A 19,366-nucleotide genomic window follows, 5' to 3' on the forward strand; every position below is an offset into this window, starting at 1 on the left:
TTTTTCCAAAAGGTTCTCAAAATAGGGTCAGTTGTAAAGACATTTTTAGTATTTTTGTTTGTGGACTAAAATGAGAAAAGAACAGGTTTAAAAACAAGTTATCTGACACTTTGCTGTGTAAACATTGCTTACACTGTTGGTTCAGCAGTTGAAGCCTTAGTATAAATTTGCTGGAGCTGTACACAAATGGAGATTTGGACAGCAAGAAATAACTGGTCTGTGAAATGCAGACTAGTTCGCAAAGACAAAATTCATTGGCCTATCAACAATGGTGTGATTGGCTCACAGAGTAGCTTGGAGTGTAAATGTTTGGATCTTTGTTTTTGCTTTGCAGCAGGCTGTCATGCCTGAAAATAGCCAGTTTATTTCCCCTCACCTATTATTATAAACTGAGACCTTTATACGTAACAGTACTTGGAGAAGGAAGATTAAGATGCACAGTTCTGATCAGCAAATGGTTCATCTCAGCAAGGTCCATGAATAAGGATAATTGCCTCCCAGTCTTTACCTCTTCCCATAGCACCCTTTTTTTTGTATCTGCCGTGTGTGTGTGTAGAACAGGTGTTTATAAGCGAGTTAGAGTTTTAATTAGGAGAGTCATGTTATCTGGGTCTATTTAATCTAGAATCTATTTACAAGAAATTGTCATTTCTGTTATCTGAAAGACCGCTAAATTGAGGAATTCTCTGTACTTCTGTGTTGACTCCGGAAATAGCAGGGGTTGACTTCCAGTATGCGAACCCATGGAGGTGTAGCACAATTGAAACTTTCACCACTGAATTTGATAGTTTTCTGCTTAATAAGGTATCATATAATATGGTGCAGTGGAGGTGCTGTATGGTTTATTCTGTCGTCTGTTTCTATTATTCATAACAATGATATGGTTCCCTAAAGACAAATACCTTTTGGCCCACAACATCATTGTCAAAAATCAGCCATGTGGTAAGCTATTAAGTGGGAAAAGGAATGTCCAAAATAGTCAATATGTTATGATGTACAATATAACTTCATAAATGTAAATCAGTTGGGAGGATAAGAGGAATAATTTAATTTGCTCATTCGAATATCATTGTTGCTATAGTTAATTGCAAGTGAATAGAGAAACTAATTTATGTAGTTTTTTGTTTCTGTTGATGACTTTGTAAGCCACATTATACATTGATGCTGTTCAAGATATAAATTACTGATATAATTTCTTTCAAATTTATGTTGTCATCAGTAGGAGTTAGCTGCATTTGGTTGATTTAGCTAAGCTTGTGATCGATTCTGAAATCATAGTGGCAGATTGCTTGCAATAGTACAAGCTCAGTCCAAAGTAGTCTGATTTGCAGTAACTCAATTAGTTGAGCTTTAAATCTGCTCTGGAAAATTTGGGGGATTCTGGGACAGGATAGGGCTTGGAGTGGGTCATATTGTGGGGTATGTAGAGTTAGGAAGGATTGTGTTGGAACTAGGGTGAGGATGGGCAGAGGTAGGGGATTGTTGCATCAGTAGTCAGATGGAGGAGCTTTTTGAGGGGTTCAAGTGGGTAGGGTGTAGGAGGTTCAGGAGCGTTGGTGGAGGAGAACAGGTAGGTAGTCGGGTATGTTCTGTTTATCTGGGTTGGGATGTTGGGCGGGAGATGATCAAGAGTGGGTTGTGCTGGGAATGTGGTCAGCGCGGAGCGAAGGCATGGTTGATCAGGAGAGGGGTGTCCAGTTGATTGAGTTCAGGTTGAAGGTGAATAGTGTTGGTTTACAGTTAAGTGCCATGTTAGAATGGGTTGCGCCTGTTGCTTCAGGTGTGAGACCTGTTGCATTGAGGCTATTGACATTTTGGGTCAATTGGAATTGGAGGATGCATCGGGTTGCATTGAGTGGAGGTGGGATGGAGGATCAGGTTGGGTCAGTCAAGGGCGGATATAGCGTCTGGTCGGTGGGGGAAAGACTATGAGCAGGAATATGTGAGGGATGTTGTGTCTGGTATGACTGTATAAAGCGATTGAATTTCCTTGGGGATATTCCCATTGTGCCCACTGAAATTCTAGCAGGAATCATAGCACAAATCTTGTTTACAAGTTTAAAAGTGGTCTCCACTGAATTACAGCTGAAACTGAAACAGACCCTTCGGTCTAACTCATCCATGCTGACCAGATATCCTAAATTAATCTAATCCCATTTGCCAGCAATTGGTCCATATCTCTCTAAACTATTCCTATTCATGTACCCATCCAGATGCCTTTAAAATGTTGTAATTGTACCACTTCTTTTGGCAGCTCATTCCATACATGTACCATCCTCTGCGTGAAAATGTTGCCCCTTTACGTCTCTTTTAAATCTTTCCACTCTCACCTTAAACCTGTGCCCTCTAGTTCTGTACTCCCTCACCCTGTGTAAAAGACTTTGTCTATTTACCCTATCCATCATGAGTTTTTAAACCTCGATAAGATCACCCCTCAGCCTCCGATGCTCCAGGGAAAACAGCCCCAGCCTGTTCAGCCTCTCCCAATAGCTCAAACCCTCCAACCCTGGCAACATCCTTGTACATCTTTTCGGAACCCTTTCAAGTTTCACAACATCTTTCTGATAGGAAGGAGACCAGAATTGCACGCAATATTCCAACAGTGGCCAAACCAATATCCTGTACGGCCACAACATGACCTCCCAACTCCTGTACTCAATGCTCTGACCAATAAACGAAAACACACTAAATGCATTCTTCACTATCCTATCTACCTGCGACTACACATTCAAGGAACTATGAACCTGCACTACAAGGCCTCTTTTTGTTCAGCAACACTCTCCAGGACTTTGCCATTAAGAGTATAAGTCCAGTGTTGATTTTCTGTTCCAAAATGCAGTACCTCATATTTATCTGAATTAAACTCCATCTGTCACTCATCAGCTCATCGTCCCATCAGATCATGATCCTGTTGTGGGGTAATCTTCACTGTGTTACATCTCCAATGGTGTCATCTGCAAACTTACTAACCATACCTCCTATGTTCAAATCCCAAATCATTTGTATAAATGACGAAAAGCAGTGGACCCAGCACCAGTCCTTGTGGCACACCATTGGTCACAGGCCTCCAATCTGAAAAGTAACCTTCCACCATCACCCTCTGTCTTCTATCTTCAAGCCAGTTATGTACCCAGATGCCTAGTTCTCCCTGTATTCCATGAAATCTAACCTTGCTAACCAGTCTACCATGGGGAACCTTGTTGAATGCCTTACTGAAGTCCATATAGATCACATCCATGCTCTGCTGTCATCAATCCCCTGTGACTTCTTTGAAAAACTCAGTCAAGTTGTGAGACATGATCACTCATGCCCAAAGCCATGTTGACTATCCCTAATTAGTCTTTGCATATCCAAAGACGTGTAAATCCTGTCTCTCCAGATTCCCTCCAACAGCTTGCTCACCACCAATGTCCATCTCACCGGTTTACAGTTCCCTGGCTTTTGCTTACCACTCTTCTTAAATAGTGGCACCACGTTACTCAATCTTCAGCCTTCTGGCACCTCACCTGTGACTATTGACAATTCAAGTATCTTAGCAACTGGCCCAGCAAACATTTCCCTAGTTTCCCACAGTGTTCTAGGGTACACCTGATGAGGTCCTGGTAATTTATCCACCTTTGAGTTTTAAGACATCCAGTACTACCACCTCTGTAATATGGACACTCTTCAAGATGTCACCATCTATTTCCCCACATTCTGTATCATCTATGTCCTTCTCCACAGTAAATACTGATGCAAATACTCGTTTAGTATCTCTCCATCTCCTGTGGTTGCGCACGAAGGCTGCCTTGCTGATCATTGAGAGGTCCTTTTCTCTCCCTAGTTACCCTTTTGTCCTTAATGTATTTATAAAATCCGTTTGGATTCTCCCTCACCCTATTTGCCAAAGCTATTTCATGTCCCCTTTATGCCCTCCTAATTTCCCTCTTAAGTATACTCTTACTGCCTTGAGACTTTTCTAAGGATTCACTCAATCTCTGTTCTATATCTGACATATGCTTCCTCCTTTTTCTTGACCTAAACCTCAATTTCTCTCATTATCCAGCATTCCCTACATCTACCAGTCTTGCCCTTCATGCTAACAGGCACATAACTGTTTTTGGACTCACGTTATCTCATTTTTGAAAGCTTCCCATTTTTCACCAGTCTTGGAGTTTGGGGAGGGTTATAATTCAATCTCAATATGTGAACATCCCTTTCTTATCTCTCAGTTCCACCCAAATAACCTCCTTGGACCTATTTCTAAGAATATCCTCCCTATGTAATAGAGTCATAGAGATGTACAGCATGGAAGCAGACCCTTCAGTCCAATTTGTCCATGCCGACCAAATATATCCCAACCCAATCTAGTCCCACCTGCCAGCATCTCCCACATCCCTCCAAACCCTTCCTATTCAAATACTCATCCAGATGTTATCCCTTATCAAAAATGCTCTCCCCCCCCCCCCCCCCCTCCCTATAGCATTTGTATCCTGGAGTATTAAGCTGCCAGTCCTGACCATCTCTGAGCCATGGCTCTGTGATTGTTATGATATCCCACTCCTGTGTTCCTAACCATGCACTGAGTTCAACTGCCTTCCCTTTTAGTCTTCTTGCATTGAAATAAATGCAGTTTAATTTACCTCTCCCTTTGCTTTGTTTTGTTTCTGCCTGCCCTGACTTTTCCCAATCTACCAGTCTCGGATTGATCTCTTTCCTCACTATCTTTCTGAGTCTCTTCTCCAAGCAGCTCTAGCAGATCTCCCTGCCAGTACATTAGTCACCTTCCCATCCAGGTGCAATCTGTCCTCCTTGTACAGGTCTCTTGTACCCCAGAAGAGATTCCAATTATCCAAAAATGTGAACTCCTTCTCCCCTGCACCAGCTCCTCAGTCACTCATGCTCTATTGTCCTATTCCTACCCTGAAGAAGGGCTTATGCCCGAAACGTCGATTCTCCTGTTCCCTGGATGCTGCCTGACCTGCTGCGCTTTTCCAGCAACACATTTCCAGCTCTGATCTCCAGCATCTGCAGACCTCACTTTCTCCTATTCCTACCCTCACTAGCTCATAGCACCAGGAGTAATCCAGATATTACTACCTCCTTTTTAAATACCTGCCTAACTTCCTAGATTCTCCATTCAGAATCTCATGCATTTTCCTTCCTATGTCATTAGCTCCGATGCGTACAAAGAACTCCTCAGAGTGGAATGGGACCACCAGAATATTCTTCACTGTTTCTGAGTTATCCTTGGTTTTAGCATCAGGGAGGCAACACACTGTTCTGATTTCTCGCTGTCTGCCACAGAAATGTCTGTCTGCGCCTCTGACTAGCGTGCCCTATCACAATCAATTGCTTGGAGCTTGTTACATTAGAGCCAGTCTCGATACCAGAAACTTGGCTGTTCATTCTATATTCTCCTGAGAGTCTATCACCCCCGAAATTAAAACAGCATACTTGTTTGAGATGGGAATACATACAGGAGACTCCTACACTATCTGCCTCCCTCTCCGACCTTTCCTGGCAGTAACCCATCTACCTGACTTTTTTTTCTCGTTTCCTATAGCTGCCATGCATCACACCCCATAGCTCCGATAAATTCTTCATTGCCTCTAACTAAAGGAGTAATCTGCCTTGGGTATCCAAGGAACTAAGAAAGGCTATCAAATTGAAAGAGAAGGTATACAAAGTGGCCAAGATCAGTGGGAAGCTAGACAATTGGAAAAGCTTTAAAGGTTAACAGAAAGCCACAAAAAGAACTCTAAAGAAACATAAGATAGGACATGAGAAAAAACTAGCACAGAATATAAAGACAGATAGCAAATGTTTCTATAAATATGTAAAATGAGTGAGTGGCTAAAGTAAACGTTGGTCCTTTAGAGGATGAGAAGGGCCATTTAGTTATGGGATATGATGAAATGGCTGAGGCATTGAAGAAATATTTTGTTTGTCTTCACAGTGGAGGATATGAATAATGTGCCAATTATTGACAAAGAGACGAAGGTAGATGAGGACTGGGAACCAATCATTGTTACGGAAGAGGTAGTGTTGGACAAGCTAATGGAGCTAAGTCTCCTGGCCCTGATGAAATGCATCCCAGGGTACTAAAAGCAAGTGCACTTGTGGTAATTTTCCAAAATACACTGGACTCTGGGGTAGTTCCAGCAGATGGGGTAAACAGCAAATGTGACGACACTGTTTGTAAAGAATGGGAGCCAAAAGATATGAATTTATAGACCAGTTAGCTTAACTTCTGTAGTAGTGAAATAGCTTGAGTCTGTTATCAAGTAAGAAATGGCAAGGCATCTGGATGGAAATTGTCCCGTTGAGCAGACGTAGCACGGGTTCATGAAGGGCAGGTCATGCTTAACAAATCTTTTGGAATTCTGTGAAGACATTACAAGCTTTGTGGACAACGGGGACCCAGCAAATGTGGTGTACCTAGATTTCCAAAAGGCATTCAACAAGGTGCTGCTGAAGAGGCTGCTTCATAAAATAAGGATGCATGGAGTTAGGGGTAAAGTATTAGCGTGGATAGCGGAATGGTTGACTAACAGGAAGCAAAGAGTGGGAATAAATGATTACTATTCTGGTTGGTAGTCAGTAACTCGTGGTGTTCCTCAGGGATCAGTGTTGGGACCACAATTATTTACATTTTATGTAGATGATTTGGAGTTGGGGACCATGTGTAGTGTGTCAAAGTTTGCAGATGACACTAAGATGAGTGGCAGAGCAAAGTGTGCAGAGGACTGTGAAACTTTGCAGAGGAACATAGATGCTTTAAATGAGTGGCCAAAGGTCTGGCAAATGGAAAACAATGTTAATAAATGTGAAGTCATCCAATTTGGTAGAAGTAACAGTAAAAAGGACTATTACTTGAATGGTAAAATGTTGCAGCATGCTGCTATTGTAAAAGGACCTGGATGTCCTTGTGCATGAATCACAGAAGGTTGGAGGACTGTATGTACAACAGGTAATTAGGAAGGAAAATGGAATTTTGTCCTTCATTGCAAAAGGGATTGAGTTTAAAAGCAGAGGGGTTATGTTGCAGCTGTACAAAGTGCTGGTGAGACCACTCCCGGAGAACTGTGTGCAGTTTTGGTCTCCTTCCATGAGAAAGATTGCACTGGCACTGGAGGGGGTGCAGAGGAGATTTGCTAGGTTCACTAGTTGAGGGGGTTGCCTTATAAGGAGAGACTGAGTAGGCTGGGATTATATTCATTGGAATTTAGAATAATGAGAGGGAATCTTATAGAAACATATAAAATTATGAAGGGAATAGCCTCAAAATTAGGGGGAAGCAGATTTAGGATTAAATGGAGAAGGAACTTCACGCAGAGGGTTGCGAAACTATGGAATTCTCTGCCTTACGGTGAGAAGGTGGTAAGTGGAGCTGAGGCCACAGAAGGATCAGCCATGATCTTATTGAATGGCGGAGCAGGTTTGAAGGGCCAGATGGCCTACACCTGCTCCTGGTTCTGATGTTGTTTATGTTCTAACTGCTGCTCCAGCCAATCCACGTGACCTGATAGGATTCGCAACCAAATACACGTTACTGCAGACATAATCATTAGTAACATGGAAACTCTCCCTAATCTCCCACATTCAACAGGAAGAGCACATCACTCTGGTAAAGGCCATCTTTGCACCTTTACAATCTACAAAAAATATCACAGTCTTATTGCACTAAAAAAAATTGCTCCAGGCTAACTTAATACCCATGTTTTGTTTTTAATTTTTAATAAAGAGACAGACCTAAGTAAAACATACAACCAAAAAGAACCCACTCTGCTCACTATTTTAGGAAAAAAGACAGGAAGGTTACACTTACAAACCATGCACTTGTATGCTCCTGTGCTATGAGTGCGCTCACACGAGTTCTTCCAAGGCCAGCTGTGAATTTCGCTGTTTGTTAAAGGCAGTAGCTGTGCAAATTCACTGCTTTCAGTCAGCAGTGTAGGTTTCTGTTTCTCCTGCACTCCCACTCTTCCGCCCGCCCTCTCGCTCTCTCACTAACCATGTGGTCGCTACCTTTGTTTTCTTCCTCCTTTTTAAAGTGCCATTGTTTGGATTTTTTTTATCCCCGAAGTTCCAGAGTAATGCAACAGCTTATAAAACAGGAATTACTGCGTCAGGAATTTGAGCAAATACCTCCAACATAGCTCAAAAAAGGAGTAGCTCTTACAGCCACAATTTTTCCTGTCCTCCATCTTGGATTATGTTTCACAATTTGGCTGTTAGCTTTATCATATTTCATTTTACCTACTTTGTCTTTCTGTCAAATCCTTTGCAGACCCCTGTTCGACAAATTCGACCTCCTATCATCATCCGACCTGCGTCGGAATGGCGAAACATGCAACAGGAGGAACGGCCAAGAGAAAACCATGGAGGAAATGAAAACTTTGAGGAGGACCGGAGTTGCATCTTGGTGGCTCAGCATAAAATTACATCCAATATCGTGGAAGTAAAGGCAGAACCTCAAGCCCAACCTCAGTTGGCCGCCAGAAATCAGGAGATTGAAGCAGGTGAACAGCATCATATTGCACAAAGGAATCAAGAACAAAATCAGGTGGACCCTGGAGTAGCTGTTGGTCCCGTTGAGGATGTGCAGGCTCCAGAAGTCCAAGCAGATGAAACTAAACTACTGGGCATTCCACTTTTTCCAGCAGCTAAAGTGATGGAAGCAGAACAGGAAGATGCTTCAGTAACACTGGTGAGGGAACAAGATCCTGTGTTACCTCAGCCAGATATTTTACAGGATCCTGTAAGAGAACAAATTCAGCAAGTTGATAATGAACTCGGGCAGGGACACCAAGGGGAGGATGTATTAGGAAATATAATAATGGACTTGGAGAATTTTGAGGAAGCTGCTGGTGAAGGCAAGGAAATCTTAAGGTCACTTGTGAAAGAAACAGTAAGTGTTTATCTTTGTGTATTATGCTCAGTCAGTGTAATTTGTTTTAATGTTTGACAAACCAACTTATTGTACAATTCATGATGTGTTTCTGCTATTTCTCGCAAAAGTGTTGGTACTTGAGACCTCGCCTGGAGTATTTTCAACACGTTTTACATTGAAACATAGACAATAGGAACAGGAGTAGGCCATTGGCCCTTTGAGCCTAGTCACCATTCAACATGATCACAGCTAAGAAACTCTTACACTCTTCCTTTATGTTACTGGCTCGCTTACCCTCTTATTTAATCATCTAACTCCTTATTTCTTTGTTCACTGCCTTCTGTTGGTCTTTGTAAGCTTCCCAATCCTCTGGTTTCCCACTGCCCTTCACCACTTTTTATACTATACCTGACTTCCCTAGTCAGCCATGGTTGCCTCATTCTCCCTGTACCATGCTTCTTTTCCCTCCAGATAAATCTCTGCTGTGTCTCCTAAATTACTCCCAGAAACTCCTGTCAGTGCTGTTCCACTGTCTTTCCTGCTAGGCTCCTCCCAATCAATTCTACTCAGCTCTTCCCTCATGCCTCTGTAGTTGTCTTTATTCAACTGTAATACTGTTACCCCTGATTCTATCTTCTCCCCCTCAAATTGCAAAGTAAATTCAAACATATTATGATCACTGCTTCCTAAGAGTTCTTCACCTTAAGCTCCCTTATCAAGTTTGCCTCATTGTACAACACTAAATCCAGTATTGCCTGTTCCCTGGTGGGCTCCACCACAAGCTGCTCCAAAAAGCTATCTGGTAGACATTCCACAAATTTGTTTTCTTGCAATCCACTACCAACCTGATTTTCCCAGTCCATGTGTATATTGAAGACCACATGATGACTGTAGCTTTGTCTTTCCTAAACATCTTTTATATCTCCTGATGCAGACTGCACCCCATCTCCTGACTACAGTTTAGAGGCCTGTACATAACTCAAACTATTTTTTGTTTTACCTTTGCAGTTCCTCAATTCTACCCATAAAGATTGTACACCATCTGACTGTACTTCGTTTCTTACCTCTGCCCATTTGCCTATCTTTCTAAGATTACAAAGGGATCTTGATCAAATGGGTCAATGGGCTGAAAAATGGCAGATGGAATTCAATCTGGATAAATGCATGGTATTGTGTTTTGGTACAACAAACAAGGGTAGGGATTATACAATTAATGGTAGGGCATTGCAGAGTGTTGTAGAAAGAGGGACCTAGAAGTTCAGGTACACAACTCTTTAAAGTTTGCATCAGGATAGACAAAGTGGTTAAAAAGGCATTTCGCACCCCTGCCTTCACTGCTCAGTCCTTTGAGTAGAGGAGTTGAGAAATCAAGTTGAGGTTATACAGAACATTGGTGATGCCTCTGTTGGAATAGTGTGTCCAGTTTTGGCCACCCAGTTATAGGAAGGATTTTATCAAGGACTGACAGGGTTCAGAAGAGATTGACCAGGATGTTGCCAGGTGTGAAGGTCTGAGTTGTAAAGAAAAGCTGCATAAACTAGGACTTTTTTTTTCACTGGAGCGGAGGAGGTAGAGAAGCAACCTTACACAAGTTCATAAACTAATGAGGGGTATAGATAGAGTTAATGGTAGTTGTTTTTTCCCCAAGATGGGGAATTTCAGGACTAGGAGGTACATTTTTAAAGTGAGAGGAGAGAGATTTAATAAAGATGTGAGGGCAACTCTTTTTACACAGAAGGTGGTTTGCATGTGGAGTGAACTTCCTGAGGAACTGGTGGGTGTGTGTAAAACTATAACGTTTAGAAGACATTTGGTTAAGTACATGAATAGAGAAGTTTTGTGGGGATATGGGCCAGGAGCAGACATGTGGGACTAGTTTAGTTTGGGAATATGTTTGGTATGGATTGGTTGGATCATAGGGTCTGGTTCCATGCTGTGTGACTCTACTTAGAATATAGAACATTACAGTGTCATACAAGCCCTTCGGCCCTCGATGGTTCTATAGGTTGGTGCAACAATCAGAAGCCCATCTATCCTACACTATTCCATTAACGTCCATATGTTTATCCAATGACTATTTAAATGCCCTTAAAGTTTGTGAGTCTACTACTATTGCAGGCAGGGCATTCCATACCCCTACTACTCTCTGAGCAAAGAACCTACCTCTAACATCTGTTCTTTATCTATCACCCTTCAATTTAAAGCTATGTCACCTCATGTTAGCCATCACCATCCAAGGAAAAAGGCTCTCACTGTCCATCCTATTCAACCCTCTGATCATCTCAAATGTCTCAATTAAGTCACCTCTCAACCTTCTCTCTAATGAAAACAGCCTCCAGTCCCTCAGCCACTCCTCATAATGCCTTCCCTCCATACCAGATGACATCCTAGTAAACCTCCTCTGAACCCTTTCCAAACCATCCACACCCTTCCTATAATGCGATGACCAGAACTGTATGGAATTGTCCAAGTACGGCCTCACCAGAGTTTTGTACGTCTGCAACATGACCTTGTGGCTTCGAAACTCAATCCCTCTACCAGTAAAAGCTAACACACTGTATACCTTTTTAACGACCCTATCAACCTGATTGTCAACTTTCAGGGATCTATGTACTTGAACACTGAGATCGCTCTGCTCATCTACGCTATCAAGAATCTTACCATGAGCCTAGTACTCTTTATCCCTGTTGCTCCTTCCAAAGTCAATCACCTCACACTTTTCCGCATTCAACTCCATTTGCCACCTCTCAGCCCAGCTCTGCAGCTTATCTATGTCCCTCTGCAACCTGCAACACCCTTTGGCACTGACCGCAACTTAGCATCATCTGCAAATTTACTAACCCATCCTTTTACACCCTCATCCAGGTCATTTATAAAAATGACAAACAGCAGTGGCCCCAAAACAGATCCTAGGGGTACACCACTAGTAACTGAACTCCAGGATGAGCATTTCCCATCAACCACCACCCTCTGACTTTCAGCTAGCCAATTTCTGATCCAAACAGCTGAATCAGCCTGAATCCCATGGCCCCGTATTTGGTGCAATAGCCCACTATGGGGAATCTTATCAAATGCTTTACCCTCATCCACCTGTTTGGTCACCTTCTCAAAGAACTCAATAAGATTTGTGAGGCACGACCCAATGGATAGGCAAGGTTCAGAGGGATATGGGCCAAACACAGACAAATAGTATGAACTCAATTTAGGAAACCTGGTCAGCATGGATGAGTTGGACGAAAAAGCCTGTTTCTGTCCTCTACGATTGTATAATTATTTGAATTATGGAGCAAGTTTAATAAGTGGAGTGGCCTATTCTTCTGACTATTTATGATCTTATGAAACAGCCATACCACAAAAGAATAAATTTCATGTTTGTCAGGTTTTTAATCTTGCTCACTGAGAACCTGAGAGCAAGTAATTCATGAGTGCACAGAGATAAGTGTTGGGCTTTTTAACCCCGAAGCCTTTTCTGCCAGTCAATGAGGTTATGGCTGCTCAGTGAGTTTAGTCCTCATAGCCATATTTTCCCTGTACTTCTAATATGTTTGGTTAAATACAATCTACCATCAATTATCATTAGCAGAACAATGTGAAATTGCTTCCACCTTTTACGTGGAGATGTTGCCTAATTCCACTCAACAGTTGGATTCTAATTTGCGGACCACAGCACTTGAGTCCAGAATAGCCAGCCAGCTTATTTCTACTCTCTTGTTTCCCTTTTAATGTCTTGAAAGCTGTTCCAAATTTCAAGGAATAAAACCCTAATTTGTTTGTTTTTTCTTTGTATTTTAATACTTCGAGTGTTGGTTTTCTTTTCCCTGCAGTAATTCCAAGCTGCAGTCCTTTCAAGGACAATGTTATCCTTTCTAATGTCTCAAACAGAACTCTGCATTGTATTCCAGATGGTCTAACTGGGCTTTGTATAACTGAAGTATGCCTTCCACTCTTCTAGATTTAAAGGCCAGCATTCCATTAGACATTTGGTTATTTTCACTGCATGACAGTTTAATGATCTGTGTATCCAGATCGCAAATCTGTTTGCACCTTTTTTTAATAGCTTTCCACTGTTTCAAGTGTACCTTGTTCTATCGTTGAGTCAAAAGTGGATGAGCTAAGACTTGCATGTTTGAATTCCATTTGCAACAGTTTTGTCCATTCATTAATCCACTCATATTACTATGTAATGCTTCCATTTTACCTGAAGGATGAGCCATCTGAGTGTGCTACACTCCTTCCACTGATGTGCTTACCTAGATTACCTACTGACGTGGAACTTCAACTCCAAAGTCAAATTTTGGGAAAGAATGCAATCAAAAATTCTTTCCAGAAGTCTCACCCAGAACTCTTCATAGTATTCCAGATGTCTAGCTCTGTGCCAAATTTTATGCTTTGAATTCTGATTACTTTGGGGAATCTCAGCATTGCTTTTGTGTATTTATGAAATCAGAATTAAAATACTCAGTTGCTTTTATTGATTTGATTTTCAGCCATCTGATACCAATTGAATATTCTCTTTTGTTCATACATGGTACTAAAGTGGGCAGGGCTATGGTTTAAAAGTTTTCCTGGCACTTTTTAAAATCTGTTTGCTTATTTGTAGTAGCCTTCTTATTTGTATCTTTTTCACGGCATTTACTGTGTTTTACAAGCTAGCTTAAACTTCATACCTTGACTCTGCTAATCTTAATCAGCAGTGTTTAACATCACTCTTTTGTCTGACTTTTCTTCATAATAATTTGATTACCATTTCAGGTGCACAAATATAGTGTATTCCTGAGACCCAAGGATTTGTGAAGATTTTATTTTTGATTTGGTTTTCCTTGTCCAGTATGTACAACAAGACCCTCCTTTGTAGAAGACTTTAAAACACATACTGAATTGTCGAAATAGAGATCTTTTCAGTTAATCTCAAGTTGTTTTACTATGGTTTAGTCATGTCACAGCCATTGCAGTACTTAATAAATCACCAAACAGTAAATAATGCAATGCAGAGGTCTTTTATATTGTGTAATCATGACTACTTTAAATGATCAGTAACGTAGAAAAAAAATTATAGAATGTTACATTAAATGTAACTGAAATGTTAGCAGTACAAAAATATTGCTGGAATGTGAAAGTGACGTTCAAACAGATGATTTTGCTGATCAAGAATGATCTGGGAAAAGCGAGCAGCTGAAAGGCTGCCATTTTAACCTTCATGTTACTGCATTTATTTATCCAAATGGTTCCAGCCGTCATTTTTGTTTTTGTCCCAACTGAATTTATTGGCTTACATGTAATATTTAAGAGACGACAGCATCGACCTTGGCTAAGTGGTTGCACTGTTGTTGCACTGAGAAGATTGTGGACTCAGTCATCTTTTGAGATGTTCTACTGGAGTACCAGGAGTGTGCTGCATTGTTGGAGAAGCTGCGTTTAGAGTAAGACATTAAACTGAGGTCTCGCCTACATTGTCAAATGGATGCAAAAGATTTCTTGGCATTGCAAGGATAAAGGCAGGGGCATTTCCCTCATTTTCTGGACCAACATTTATCCTTCAGTTAACACTTAGAAATAAGAACAGATCAATTATCAATTTATATTTTGTTTTATGGTTGATGGGACCTAATTGTACTGAAATTGACTACTGTGTTTTCGATGTTACAAAATACTCATTGCCAGTGACAGTCACAATAGTCATAATTTAAATACAAGTTTGGCCTTTAATGAACCTATAAACAATTTGCAATTCTCCTGTAAAATCTGGTATTCCATCTTGCTGCAGTACTGTTTCTTTCTGGAATCTAATTGCATCACCAGAGGCTGGGATTAACTTCTGCTTGCATGGAGCTAAACTACTTTCTCTGGTCTTTGTTTCTTTCTTTGCCTCATCATTAGTTACAAAACAAATGCTTTTTACTTGGTTCATCTGATCTTTTGGTTCATAAACTGGATTTTTTTCTCATTCGTAATCCCTTCAAATTTGTTACAGCTTTTGAATATGCCAGCTGTAACACAGTAGACACCCGAGCACCTGGGGGATAGATATAATATCAATACCCCAAAACAAGTCATTTTTTGTTAAAAGTTTAGAACAACTTGTCAAGGCCTTAGAGTATTCTCTGTACCCCCAACATAGACCGGGCTTCTCTTCTGTGCTTACTTGCTAATCTCCAATTTGCTTCCAAGTCAGGCAGTCCCCTTGATTTTTGAAATTCTAATCCTAGTTTTCCAATCTGTCCCTGATCTGATCTCCCTATTCCATCAATCATTTGCAGTCTTAAGGCCTCCTGAGATCTGAGTCATTAAGTTATACAGCGTGGAAACAGACCCTTTACTGACCATGTTTCCGAACTAAACTAGTCCCACCTGCCTGGTCTTGGCCCATATCCGTCCAAATGGTTAATGTTCGTGAATTTACAAATGTTGTAACTGTATCTGAATCTACTATTTTCTCTGACGGGTCATTCCACACATGAACCACTCTGTGTAAAGAAAGTTGCTCCTCTCACTTTAAATATGCCCCCTAGTTTTGACCCCCACCCCCCCAAAAGGGGAAAGACCATAGTCATTCACCTTATCAATGCCCCTTGTGATTTTATAGACCTCAATAAGTTCACCCCTCAACATCCTATGCTCCAATGAAAAAAGTATCTATTTTTATAACTTGAATCCTCCATTCCTGGCAATATCCTGGTAAATGTTTTCTGAACCCTCTCCAGTTTAATCATTGCCTTCCTATAAACAAGGTGACCAGAAATGCACACAGTATTCCAGAAGAGGCCTCACCAATGTCCTGTACAACCTAAAAATGACATCCCAATTCCTAGACTCAAATGTCTGAACGATGAAGGCAAGCGTGCTGAACGCCTTCCTAACCACCCTATCCACCTGTGATGCAAATTTCAAAACATTGTGTACCTGAACTCCGAGGACTCTGTTTTACAAACTTCCCAAGGACCTACCATTAATTACGGAAGTCCTGTCCTTGTATTGCCAAAATGAAATACCTTTTATTTATCCAAATCAAGCTCCATCTGCCCCCCTCAGTCCATTGACCCAATTGGTGACGATTTATTTGTAATCTTCGATAACCACCTTCGCTGTCTGCTGTACCACTAATTTTGGTGTCATCGGCAAACTTATTAATCATGCTTCCTTTATTCTTATCCAATTCATTTATATCAATGACAAACAAAAATGAACCCAGTACTGATCCCTGTGGAACATTGCTGGTGATAGGCCTCCAGTCTGAAAAACAATCCCCCTCCACCACCCCCTCTCCAATCATAAAGCCAATTTTATATCCAATTGGCAAGCTCGCTCTGAATCCCATGTGATCTAACTTTGCTAATTAGTCTACCAGATGGAACCTTGTTGAAGGCTTTAGCAGTCATTTTTTTTGCATAATCTTTGGAATTCGATCCCCATGGCCTCGACCACCACCTTCACAGTGGTGAAAGGTTCACTTTTCACCAAGCTTTTTATCACCCTTCCTGGTATCATCTTGTGTGGCTCTGTGTCTAATTGTTTCTGAAGCATTTTGGGAAATTTTACTGCGCTATGAATGTCATATAAATGCGCACTTTTGTATAGACATTTAATTTTTGTGTCTGGAGATATGTAGAGAGAGTTGATTGAAGCATTTGTCAAAATCTGTAGTGGTGGGTTGTATTTTGTTTAAAATTCCTGTCTTCTTTCAGCGAAGATGTAGCAATGATTCTTTTTACTTGAATAAATGTTTTTGCAGAGAAGTCACAACTGTGTTTGGAAGTGAACTGCTGTGTAGGTCATGAGCAAACTGACCTTGTAAGAAATTATGGGAAAGCTGACTTCACTGGAGTAATCTAATTTGTAGGTGGAGAAGAAAGGGCTGGTTAATCCATTATTAAACACCGTAGAACAAATTAGACACGTATTTGACTGTAAATGAATTTATTTTGGTAATTTTCTAAAATGGCAAATTTTCTTGATTTGTAACCTCAGCCCCGTATATACTATACACCATTGTTGCCATCAAACCAGTGGGTCAACTTTAGTTCAATGACTAAGAGAGCATGCCAGGAGCAGCACGAGGTTTATCGAAAATAGAAGTGCCAATCCAGTGAAGGTGCAACATAGGACTCTGTACCTGCTAAGTGATCCCAAAACCAATGGATCAGGTCAAAGCTCTGCAAACATGCCACCTCAAGAAGTCTGGTAGGCAATGCAAACTAACTGGAGAATGGGGTTACGTTCTTGATGACTGAACTCAGTGCATGTGACAAAGATCAAGCCTCAATGTTTGCAACTAGTTTCAAGCGAAATTGCTTAGTCATCTCAGCCATCTCCTAATGTCCTCCATTGCACCCTTCGGTAAACTTCACTCCAACAATATCAAGAAACAATGAAGCTAATGTGATATAGCAAAGGCCCCAACACTTTCAAATCTGGGGTATTGAGGAGTTGTATTCTCGAAGCTCTACCTGTCGCCAAGCTCTACCAGTACGGATACAATATTCACATTGACCGAGTGAAGTGAAAAAATTGCCTGGTATGGCATGTCTGCAAAAGCAAGACAAATCTGACCTGCCCAGTTATTGTCCCATCAGTCTGTTCTCAGCATAAGTATGATGGTTGGGTTTGTCAGAAAGTTTATCAAGCAGCAATTGTTCAGCAATAACTTGTTGACTGCAGCTAAATTTAGTATCTTCCAAGATCACACTGTTCCATATTTCTTGATCTGAACATAGGTGAAAGAGCTGAATTTGAGGTGGCATCAGAGTAACTTGATGTCAAAGCCAAGAATCCCAAATACAAAATTCATGTGTAAACTTCAAGTACATGGGATTGGAGTTAGTGTACAGAGAAGGATAGAAAATGAGTTAGCAGATGTATCTTTGTTTTTGAATGGCAGACAGTGACCGCATATGTCATGATGTGATTTGGACAGGTTGAGTGACAGGGCAAATGCACATGTAGTATAATGTGGATAAATGTGAAGTTATCCACTTTGATAGCAAAAATGGGAAGACACATTGAGAGAGGAGAATGTTCAAAGAGTCCTGGCTGTCCTCGTGCACCAGTCACTGAAAGTAAATGTGCAGATGCAATAGGTAGCTAAGAAGGCAATCTGTATGATTGTCTTTGTAGTGAGAGGATTCGAGTACGGGAACAAGATGTCTAGTGGAAGTCTTGAGGATAGAACCAGTTGAGTTAATTGGGGGAGGAACCAGTAGATATGGTTTATTTGGACTTTCAGAAGGCTTTTAATAATGTCCCATGTAAGAGATTAATGCATAAAATTAAAGTACATGGGATTGGGGTTAGTGTATTGAAATGGATAGAAAATTGATACCAGACAGGAAGCAAAAGAGTAGGAATAAATGGGTCTTTTTCTAAATGCTAAGCAGTGACTGGTGGGGCACTGCAGGGATTGATACCAGGAGTCGAACAATTTGCAACATGGTCATGATTTTAGATGAGGGAACTAAATGTATGATCTAAATTTGCAGATAACTTGGAGCTGGGTGGAAGAGTGAGCAGTGAGGAGGATGCAGAGGTGTTGCAGTGTGATTTGGACAGTCTCTATGGGTAAATGCATGGCAGATGCAGTAAATGTGGATAAATGTGAGGTTATCTGCTTCGGTCGCAAATATATGAAGGATTATGAGCAAGAGTTACAGTCGGGGGAAGGGAAATTACGATGCAGTTAGGAAAGATTTAAGAAGCGTAGAATGGGGAAGGAAACTGCAGGGGATGAGCACATTAAAAATGTGGAGTTTATTCAAGGAAAAGCTCCTGTGTGTCCTACATAAGTTTGTACCTGTCAGGCAGGGAGGAAGATATAGAATGTGTGAGCTGTGGTTTACTATGGAAGTGGAATCCTTGGTCAAGAAGAAGAAGAAGGCTAATGTTAGGACAAAATGTGAAAACTCAGGGCGCTTGAGGGTTACAAGGAAGTCAGGAAAGATCTAAAAAGAGAGCTCAGAAGAGCCAGGAGGAGACATGAGAAGTTGTTGGCGGATAGGATCAGGGTTAACCCTAAGGCTTTCCATAGGTATGTCAGGAATAAAAGAATGACGAGAGTTCAATTAGAGCCAGTCAAGGATAATAGTGGGAAGTTGTGTGGAGTCAGAGGAGATAGGGGAAGCACTAAATAAATATTTTTCGACAGTGTTCACAATAGAAAATGAAAATGTTGGCAAGGAAGATACAGAGATACTTGCATCTAGACTAGAAGAGATTGAGGTTCACAAGGAAAAGGTATTAGAAATACTGCAGAGAGTGAAAATAGACAAGTCCCCTGGGCTGGATGGGATCTATCCTAGGATCCTCTGGGAAGCAAGGGAAGAGATTGCCAAGCCTTTGGCATTGATCTTCAAATCATCATTGTCTACAGGAATAGTGCCCGAGGACTGGAGGATAGCAAATGTGGTTCCCTTGTTCAAAAAGGGTAGTAGAGACATCCTGGTAATTACAGACCAGTGAATCTCACTTCAGTTGTTGGTAAAGTGTTGAAAAAGGTTATAA

General features: G+C 41.1%; 1 protein-coding gene across 1 annotated transcript in view; it reads left to right on the forward strand.

Moving 5' to 3' along the window:
• The window catches only part of rnf216 (ring finger protein 216), a 230,293-nt gene that overhangs the window by 48,923 nt on the left and 162,004 nt on the right, over positions 1 to 19,366 (forward strand). Inside the window, exon 4 of the mRNA XM_043711263.1 lies at positions 8,273 to 8,893. Coding sequence (XP_043567198.1) covers positions 8,273 to 8,893 — 621 coding nt within the window. The remainder of the gene's footprint in view (positions 1 to 8,272; positions 8,894 to 19,366) is intronic.

The sequence above is a fragment of the Chiloscyllium plagiosum genome, chromosome 21 (assembly GCF_004010195.1).
Source record: "Chiloscyllium plagiosum isolate BGI_BamShark_2017 chromosome 21, ASM401019v2, whole genome shotgun sequence".
Classification (NCBI taxonomy): Eukaryota; Metazoa; Chordata; class Chondrichthyes; order Orectolobiformes; family Hemiscylliidae; genus Chiloscyllium; species Chiloscyllium plagiosum.